The sequence below is a fragment of the Triticum aestivum genome, chromosome 2B (genome assembly GCF_018294505.1).
Source record: "Triticum aestivum cultivar Chinese Spring chromosome 2B, IWGSC CS RefSeq v2.1, whole genome shotgun sequence".
Taxonomy (NCBI): domain Eukaryota; kingdom Viridiplantae; phylum Streptophyta; class Magnoliopsida; order Poales; family Poaceae; genus Triticum; species Triticum aestivum.
The window spans coordinates 44,574,597-44,584,244 of record NC_057798.1 but is presented as its reverse complement, the minus strand read 5'-3'; the positions used below and the strand labels follow the sequence as shown (position 1 = coordinate 44,584,244).

Here is a 9,648-nt window from a genome sequence, read left to right as displayed (position 1 = left end):
CACCATGAACATTGATCATTAATAAAGGGTGCAGTTTCCTCAAAAAAAAGAAAAAAATGCTTTAAAAAAACTGTTTTTTCTTAAGTATCGATGGTTATTTTTAGAAGGGCAGATGCTTAATTAGGTACTTTTTTTAGAAACTACTCCCTTCGTTTCTAAACATAAGTTTTTTTTTAGAGATTTCAATACGAACCACATACGGATGTACATAGACATATTTTAGAATTTAGAGTGTAGGTTCACTCATTTGGCTCCGTATACTACCTCCGTTCCTAAATATAAGTCTTTTAGGATATTTCAATGCAGACTACATACGGAACAAAATGAGTGAATCTGCACTCTAAAATATGTCTATATACGTCGGTATGTAGTCCTTATCGAAATCTCTAAAAAGACTTACATTTATATACATCGGTATATAGTCCCTGTTGAAATCTCTAAAAAGACTTACATTTAGGAACTGAGGGAGTAGTCCTTATTGAAATCTCTAGCTGTGTTTAATGCAACTAATGTCGTTTCCAAATTATAAGTACTCCCTCCGTCCGGGTGTATAAGTCATTCGCGTAGTTCTAGGTCATCGATTTGAGGAATTAAATATGTGTTATATGTCATGAAAAGTATACCACTATATTTCCACACGGATGTAGTTTCTAAATATATATTTTTTGTCACATATAATACATATTTAGATAGTTAAATTATCGACCTAGAACTACGCGAATGACTTATACACCGGGACGGAGGTAGTAATGCAATTAACATGTTTCTAAATTATTGATGATGTGATGGATACATCATTGGAGGAGCGTGAGATGTTGGATATAGATGGTTGAATGGCTTGGATCATTTAAATTCAGGAAACTCGTGCTCTTATAAGTAGTATAGTACTCCCTCCGTCCGGAAATATTTGTCGGAGAAATGGATGTATCTAGACATATTTTAGTTCTAGATACATCCATTTTTATGTATTTCTCCGACAAGTATTTCCAGACGGAGGGAGTATATAGTAAATAGATAACCATTGCTACTTGAAAAAAACTCGGTTTATTTTTACTAAGCATCTCCCCTTAGGCAATGAATACTTTAGGTTCTAATAAAATACGTACAAGTTTTTCTCAGTTTTGTTGAGAAAAAAGAGGTCAACATTTCTTTCTCAAATACTACCAAAAAACATGGCATTGGGGATACTACAGTTTATATACTGTGGTACTTTGTTTATTTCAAACACATTAAAAAAACAGTGGCTGTTAGAGAAGTCTGACTACACAAATCTTGGAAACAGGTATGTTTAAAAGAAAAAAATTACATTTTCATTTAGAACTTATACTTTTTATTTATTGTGTATCGAGATTACAATTTCACCAGAATACAAGGAAGTAGGAAAACATCTAGTTCTTCACATATTCTCATCAATTATATAGCTTCCCTCTGAATACAGAAGCAAAGGAGTACATTATCAGTAATAAATGCAGTATATATTCACATTTCCTGATGCCAGTATTCCTTGATAATCGATGCATAGTTAAAGACTACTTCACTAAACATTCCAAAGCGGATAAAACAGCTCGTTGCTTTTTCTCAAATGAGTAAGCACAACTGCACAAGTAGATTGAGATCAGATGCCGGTAAACTAAAAACCTAAATGGCCATGCTGTATTAGTCGACTATGAATAGATTTAATGTGCCATCATCCAGGAATGTTTTTTGTCAAGTATAGGCTGCAGAATACTTGCACAGTTCACTAGCGGTAAAGAATGTCGCAGTCCTCGGACCGACACAGCAAGGTCAGCGAAGGTGTGCCATCAGATGATAACAGGTTGCCACTTCCCAGCTCCAGTGGTTCAGGGGTTGAGGTTGAGGACCAGTAGCTTTGGGCCATATGGAAAGCACCCTTCCCTGTCTCTGATCGAGGGAAGAAATCAAGGCGCTTTACTTGCAAATCTCCAGCCATCAAGTCTCTGCCTAGAATTTCGAGTCGCAGCGGGATGCCAAGTGCATATGTTAGAGCCCTCATTGCCAACATCGTTGGTTTAACATCCAGGGGCCGCACCTCCTTGTAGCAATACTGATGCCAAAACCATAAAATGTCAAATAGTGAGCTCGGTCTCTAAATGGTAAACTTAGTATTGGTTTAGTCATGATTATGTTATTACTGTACAAAGGACAGAAAATAACACTGTTTATGCAGAGAAAATTCTCAACCTTGATAATGAACTACATATACTTTTACGAGAAAGACAAAAGATACATAATTCACTAGTTGATTGTTCGAGAACAGTAGTAGGGATAAGAAACTCTAACCTGATGGACATTCATCTTTTCAGGGATAAATGATTTGTAATCAGCTTCTCGAGTACGGATCTCGGTCTCTGCCAGCAATCTTAGCAAAGAAATGACTGGAAAAAAAAGGTGTTAAGCGAGAGAGAACTAGCGGACAAACAAAACATCTAAGCAAGCTTGTAGTATCCTTACTCCTGAGTGGCATCATCTCCTGTAGACTTCTCTTGTACAACTCGTCAGAACTCAGACTGCAAACGATAAAAGCAAATATTTTCAAAACCCAAACGTAACAACAAACAAGCAAAGGGATCTTGTAACTTAATGTCATGTCCTGTCAGAGAAAATCACTACAAAACATCAAGTTAATTAAAAGCTCATACCCATTTGCAACAGAATTGACCAAACGATTCAACTCCTGAAAGAACATGAAGACAAATGGTTAAGTATATAATTTGAGATATATTATGAAGAGAATCATATTTGTTTAACATACGGCATACAGCAGTTGTAATGGTGTGGGAAACAAATATTTCCGTGACATATCATGCCGACTGCTCCTAATGCATCCCGGAGAGACGAAAGCGCACAGAAACAAATATGGTCTGTCATCATATACCGACATGGCAGGGGCTACTTTTGTAGTGAATGCTATATCAGGAAACAATACTTGAGCTGAATAGCATCCATACTGTAGCAAGAATGAAAGTGGAGTTTTAGTCAAGTGGAATATGATGACAGACCATAGCATTATTAAGGAGCTCTCAAGTTGGTATGGTCCTGTAAACCAGTACTCTCCACCATGTCATATACTCGGTGTTCCAAAATTTAAATAGCGCGCTATAGCTTTTACAGCATGAAATTCTAAGCCATTGAATAATTTCCTGTCAGAGCTAATACTGTTATATCCAATAATCATATAGCAGCTATGGCTCCTCCATGCAACATGTGCCAAAACTACTTCAACTAAATAAACATTTTTTCCTCTATACTCTTCGTAGATATCCTTAAAGAAAAAGTAATATGGAAACAAGAAAAATAAATATTTGGAGAACTCCACAGCCCTCCCCTAAATTTACATGTATGGCAGAGTGCTCATAGGTTTTCCCTCTCCTCTCACTCTGCATACCCCCTCTGTTTTAGGTCACATATTTTGGAATTCGCTAAGATCAAGGAGTTTAATACTTCTTGGGACCTCATGCTGTTCTTTTGATAAGAAATAGATTAGTTCAGGCTGGATGTCGTAGTTCAGTAGACATATGGCTCAGTGTTTACTATATGTCTCGCTACATATATTTCATACTCAGAAATCGTAACAGTAACCAAAGATGTGTATTATAGTAAAAGGTGAGAGTAGATTTTAGCTTTTACGATGGCCCGCTATATGTGATAGATTTTTCCTATCCTTTATGTAGCAGACCACAAACAGCAATTACGACCTTGCATCTACTTCTCGTTTCATTTAAGTGTGTAGTGCCATATGCTTTTTTTACAGAGGACAGAAGAACAGTTTCTACAGAGGAAAGAAAAACACAAAAACATTTTAAGGTATTGTTCTGTATCAAAGATATTTTCTGATGATGTAGCATGGGTTCAGATAACTTCAAAGCAGATTCAGCAAGGGCACTGGACAAAAATATTTAGAGAAGAGGCTCGAGCCGAGCCTGACTTTGAATTAACAAAGCCGTCAACCCGCTAGGATTACAGCCAACCACATCTTACAAGCAGCAGGCCACATAAGGGGCATCAAGTTATTTTGGCAAGTATAAATCATACTAGTTTGTTTTTCACTAAATGACTGAACTAAGTATTACAAAGAACTGGGGTTAAGAGGTCAGAGAAAAAAAATGAAGCTTGTGTAAGCTAGGAGAATACATACAGAAACAACACTTGAAAAGTATTCTTCAGGATTTAAGAAGTATGCTTTGTCCCATTTCAGACGACAGAAATTCTCTCTGGACACTGCCACATGTTCCATTAGACGAGTAACTTCAGCTTGACTATCTTGCATTTGTCCAAGATTTTCCTGTTTACAAGCATAGTCATATCAAACTTTGATGCAAAACAAAAAAGCAACAGCATAAAAACCTAGTAACTTAGAAAGATACCAAGTAGGAGAAAAAGAAAGCTCTATAGAAATAGTTGCCATCTCCGCGAGTTCGTCTGAAGTGCAAATAGCGCTGACAAAGAACCTGCACAAAACTAGTTTTGCACATTAGCATAGAACACTTAAATAATGAAAATGCTCCTATAGTGGCATGCAAACTTACCTTGATAATTTCCTGGAAAATGTCATTATCTGAATAATCCTGAACCAAATCCAAGAGTGGTTCCTGCCAAACAAAGAATAAGTATCACAAAAAGGGCACTAACGATTTAGTAGATTCATCTGAATTAAGGATGGATTTGAATAAGTAATGCTGAAGCACAAGGCGCAAAATTGTAAGCCTAAGAAATTCTTTTATGGTTTTCACACATCAATCATCCACTTATTTGGTAGGAAAATGATATGAGGCCTTCATTGGGAAAACCTATGTATCAATCACAATGTGCAAAACTGAAACTTATTTTATGTCACATAAGAACTTCTCCTGTACCCTAACTCACATTATTGGTAAGACTTGAGACACATGACCTTATCAAGGGTAAGTTTCACTGTGATTACACAGAGTAACGTCTACGAAAATGTTATGTTCCAGATAATACCATAGTTCCCTCAGGACATGATCGCAGTTTGACAAACATTTAAGGTTGCATGTAACACACACTCAAACAAGGGGAATGATAATATATATTAGCATGCTAGGCAAGATGGAGTTAACTCTTGAATATCTAGTGGAAGTTTATTGTAGGACATCGGAAAGGTCAGATGGTGTTAACTGAATGAGGAAAAGATTAAAAAAAATCAATGCATTGTTGTGAACAGAGGAGCTACAATGTTCTCACCTGGCATCCTAATGCCCTTGGACGAGCATCCGGACACCTGAAAACACCACTGACACTGAGAATACGGCAGTCCTTCGGTGGTCGGAGGTATGTTCTCTTGCCATCCAGCAGCTGATTCCAGTTTTCCCACAGAGAAAAATATTCATTTTTATTGAGCGGCACCGAGTCATGCCGAACAAGATCATGCGGGAGATTCTTCTTTTGAGTGCTCATAAACAATGAAATGTAGAATTTCTCCTCATCTGGTAATTCATCCTAAATAATTGCAGACAGATATTTGTAAAGGATACTTTCCAGCACAAATAAAGCCCATAAGTACCAAAAAAAAAAAACAAGTGTAGTAACAACTAAAACAACTGATTCAGACTCCAACTAATGCAATCAACAACTAGAAAATTAATTCCAACACCGCAACGACTGCGAGGCATCCTTCTCTGTTTTCACAACAATTGGATAAATAACTCAAGTCACCAAGTCATGGAATTGAACTAAGAACTAGTAGCAGCAAAGGAACACAAATTTTCACCTGATCCTCTTGCATCACCTCCCAACCCTCATCATCTTCGTCTTCAGGCCAATCATCATAACCATCATCATCCAGTCCTTGATCCTAGAAAATGGCCGAACATGCTTGTAAAAAAGTACTTTCCAGCACAAATGCAGAGAACAGTGGAAAAAGTGCAGTGAAAACCAGGCATCATTAGATAAATTAAAGGCAAGTGTAATACTCTCTCCGTTCACAAATATAATATACTTTGGATATTTCAATATGTACTACATACGGACTGAAATGAGTGAACAAGCACACTAAAACGTGTGTATATACATATGATTCATAAAAAAGTTAGAACATGTTATATTTATGAATGGAGGGAGTAACAACCACAACAACTTATTCAAACTCCAACGGGTACAATCAACAAGTAGAAAAGAATATCTAACACTGTGATGACTGACAAGGGATCACTCTCTGTGTTCAGAACAACTGGACAAAGAACTCAAGTCACCAAGCCACGGAATTGAACCAAGAACTAGCAGCAAAGGAACACAATTTTTCACCTCGTCCTCATCATCATCATCCTCGTCCTCGTCCTCGTCCTTGTCCTCGTCCTCGGGCCAGTCATCATCAATATCCGGTCCTTCATCCTAGAAAATGGCAGGGCATTGTAAGATAAACACTTTCCAGCGCAAATGCAAATGCAGAGAACAGAGTAAAGAAAAGTGCAGTGAAAACAGAGCATCCGGTCCAGACAACAGCGGGAAATCCAACAGTTTTCAGTTATCCTGCCATGGAAATATCGAATCTAGGCATCTAGCTTTCCTGGTCACCCGATTGGACCAAGAACTCGCAGAAGAATATCAAAGGAGCGCAATTTCTGAACAGAGACCCCAACGAACTCCCTCCTTTTCCTTTTACAAAAGAATTCAGGTACTACGTCAGGCGTCACGAAATTAATTGGAGGGCTCGCAAGCATGCACGCAATCCATCTTCCCAACAAGGCAACAACTACACCAATTCTAAGAACGCAGCCAAGAAAAAGATAACTGAACTGCGACGACACCCGATCCTGCGGCAGCGGAGCCAAGAAAGCACCCAGACACGAACAGGCCGCAAGAAATGCCCCGAAGCGGACCAAGAACGAAGCCGATGTCACCCCGACGCACCACCGAATCGCGCCGGGCGACCATCACCGTTCACCCAGGAGGCTACAGGAGGAAGCAAGATTGCAAGAACTCACCGTGTACTTGACGATGGGGGTCAGCGGCGGCCTCCGTGCCGGCTGAAGCGGGAGCGGCGAGGTGGAAACCAGCGCGGGGTCGAGGGAGGGCGACGGCGCGGGGCCTGGCGCAGGCGGCGATGTGGGTCCGGCGCCGCCGTCTCCGTCTCCGCCTCCGCTGCTTCCCGCCCTGTCGCTGTATAGCTTGACCTTGAAATTTATCCCCATTTCTTTCGCTTGCTGGAGATTCCTTTTCTGCCCCTCGGAGAAGCACTGGCTTCTTGCGGCTCGCCCCCTCGATTCCTGGAGAATTTGGTAGCGGTCTTTTGCAAGGGCCCAAGTGGTAGATATCTTATATACTGCTCTCTCTGTGTAAGACGTTTTAGATTGTTAGTGACTCTATATGGTAGGAGAGTGTATCAGCAAATTGGGGATGAGGTGGTGACTCTACATGGTAGGAGAGTGTGTCAGCAAACTGTCCCAACCAGTCACTCAAGCTCTCTTTCATGCCGCCAGCTCGGCCTCCCTTCCTCCTCCTTCAGAGACCTCGTCAGTGACAAAGAGGAGTGGGATCTTCTCCCCCTTCTTTACATTTTTCCTTTTTGTAGGTCAGAATTCTTTTCCTTAGGTTCTATTTCCCAAACGATATTGATGACGTAGTGGCAGGGATGGCCCGCTAAAATAAAGTCTTTTCGACCTCTCCCTGCATCAGACATCCGATCTGGCGGCGCCGTAGAGTTGCGAGGGTATATGTGTTGCCGGGTCTGTGGGCTTTCTTCGGATCTTGGTAGTTGATGTATCAATCAAGCGAAGCAATGGTCTCACTTTTTGTGTGGTGATTTAGACCCCTTTCTTTCAATTTATTCGGCGGCATGACTCAGTTTCTCTAGTCCTCTCGACTGGTGGTGAAGGGTTGCAAGCCTGCGTTGTGTGGGGTGATGCCCAAATTGATGTTCCTTCGACGCTTACTAGATCCTCATTTTCCTAGCGGTGATCGATTATTGCGGTCAAAATCTAGTTTAGCAACGAGGCAGGGTGGGGCATCACCCACCGACCATGGGGGAGGGGTGTAACACCCCGAGAATCATGCTGCAGTAATCCCCCACTAATGGTGCCATGTCATCACATTACTATTGTTAGTCCTCACTTGATCCAAATCATGATTCGAATTCAAACTCAAAATTTAAAGTAAAAAAATTCCAATTTGCCAAACATGAAAACTAAAATGTTCAAAGTGTGGCAAATAATCCCTGGATAATTGTCATGTTGGAACCAACCTCTTTTGGGTTCCGAAAATGCCCCTAGAAATTATTTAGTGATCCAGCAGCATTTAAAATTGGCATTTTAAATTTCTAAAAATAGTTGGACAACTACTTTCGGCCTTAAACTTTTTGCGACTCTTAGAATTAATGTGCTCGCTTTAGTTGACAAGTCTCTTTTCTACCAAAACTCTTTTAGTTTTGCAATTTATAAAAAGGCAAAATAAAAGGAAAACTCCGCTTGACTCCTCCGGGCCTCGGCCAACCCCCACCCGAGCCAGCCCACCTACCCCCACCGGTCTCCTTCTCCTCATGTTCCCGTGGTGCGGTCGTTGCAGGGGCATGGTTGCCCCCGACCGCCTCGCCGGCGTCCTGGGCGAGGGGATAAGATCCCCTGACGCCTCGGCTCCCCTCGTCCCCTCCCACTTGCCCTGGCGCTCCTCCTCATCCACTCCCCCACTCCCTCTCCCTCTTACTCCTCTCCCCTCCAGATACGCCGCACCCAAGCGGGAGCTCGTCGCGCCACCATCGTCAGCATGCTCCGGCACCACCCCGGGGCGCACCAGAGCGTCTAGGAGCTCCCTCTTCCTCGCCTAGGTCGACTACCTCGCCCCGTTCAAGATCAGCGCCGCCGCAACGCCCCGTTCGTGGTCTTCTTCAACCTCCGGACCCGATGCCGTGCGCCGTCGACCCACCCCGAGCACGCTGCCATCCCCCTACCACCCCGCCGTGAGCATCGCATCGATTCCCATCTCTCCCTTCTCTCGTTTAGTCAAAGTAGGCGACGCCTGCGACCTCCCAAAGCCGCGCGCCCCTGTTGCTCGTGCGTACTGCTACTGCTTCTACTGTCGACGCCGGCCGCAGCTCGCCTCGCCAACGCGCGTGCCTCCGCTGGCCATCGGTCCCGTCGCTGCTCACGTCGTCCCTCACCCGCGCTGCCATCCGCCACGGCCGGAGTCCCGCCCCCGCGAGCTCCTGGCGGCGCCGTCGTGCCCTGCCTCTGTCCGCTCCGCACCGGACGCCGGGACGGCTGCCGCCGGGCTGCTCCCCGCTCCCGCTGGAACCGCCCCCCCTGCACGCGTGCTGTCGCTGCACTACTGCGTGCTCAGATGGCCGCCGCTCGCCGTCATCCGCGCCGGCCAGGCCCACGCCCTGCTTCCTCCGTGCGCCGGCGCTGGTCTCCCTCACTGGAACTAGCGCCCAGCCATGGCCCAAGGCCACTGCCACCTGGGCCGGCCCCCTTTTTAATTAGGCTAACCCCAATTAGTGTTAACCATCCCCACTAATTAGTCACTGACAGTGGGCCCCGCAACCAGTTAGATTATTTTAAAACAAACTGTTAAAATATGTGACAATGACAACTGGGCCCCGTTGTCACTGTTCATTGGTGGACCAGTCAACCTTTGACTTGGTCAACTGGGCCCACTGGCCCACTGTCAGCCTCATCA

The 9,648-nt window shown here is 43.3% G+C and overlaps 1 protein-coding gene across 1 annotated transcript; it reads right to left on the bottom strand.

Moving 5' to 3' along the window:
- Nucleotides 1-1,340: 1,340 nt before the first annotated feature.
- On the bottom strand, nt 1,341-7,246 carry LOC123043362 (uncharacterized). Its single transcript, XM_044465776.1, has 11 exons — nt 6,963-7,246; nt 6,283-6,369; nt 5,750-5,833; nt 5,224-5,478; nt 4,548-4,610; nt 4,386-4,469; nt 4,157-4,303; nt 2,661-2,695; nt 2,473-2,528; nt 2,302-2,396; nt 1,341-2,065 (listed from the first exon to the last, which is right to left on the bottom strand). Exons 1-11 carry the CDS (start codon nt 7,167-7,169, stop codon nt 1,742-1,744), a joined length of 1,437 nt encoding a protein of 478 aa, XP_044321711.1. The 5' UTR covers nt 7,170-7,246; the 3' UTR covers nt 1,341-1,741.
- Nucleotides 7,247-9,648: the final 2,402 nt, after the last annotated feature.

Coding starts and splice junctions, on each gene's coding strand:
- LOC123043362 (XM_044465776.1), bottom strand. CDS start 7,169: ATGGGGATAAATTTCAAGGTCAAGCTATACAGCGACAGGGCGGGAAGC. Junction 5,479..5,749: donor AGGTGATGCAAGAGGATCAG/GTGAAAATTTGT, acceptor GCAATTATTTAG/GATGAATTACCAGATGAGGA. Junction 2,696..4,156: donor ACTTTTCAAGTGTTGTTTCT/GTATGTATTCTC, acceptor ATGTTCTTTCAG/GAGTTGAATCGTTTGGTCAA.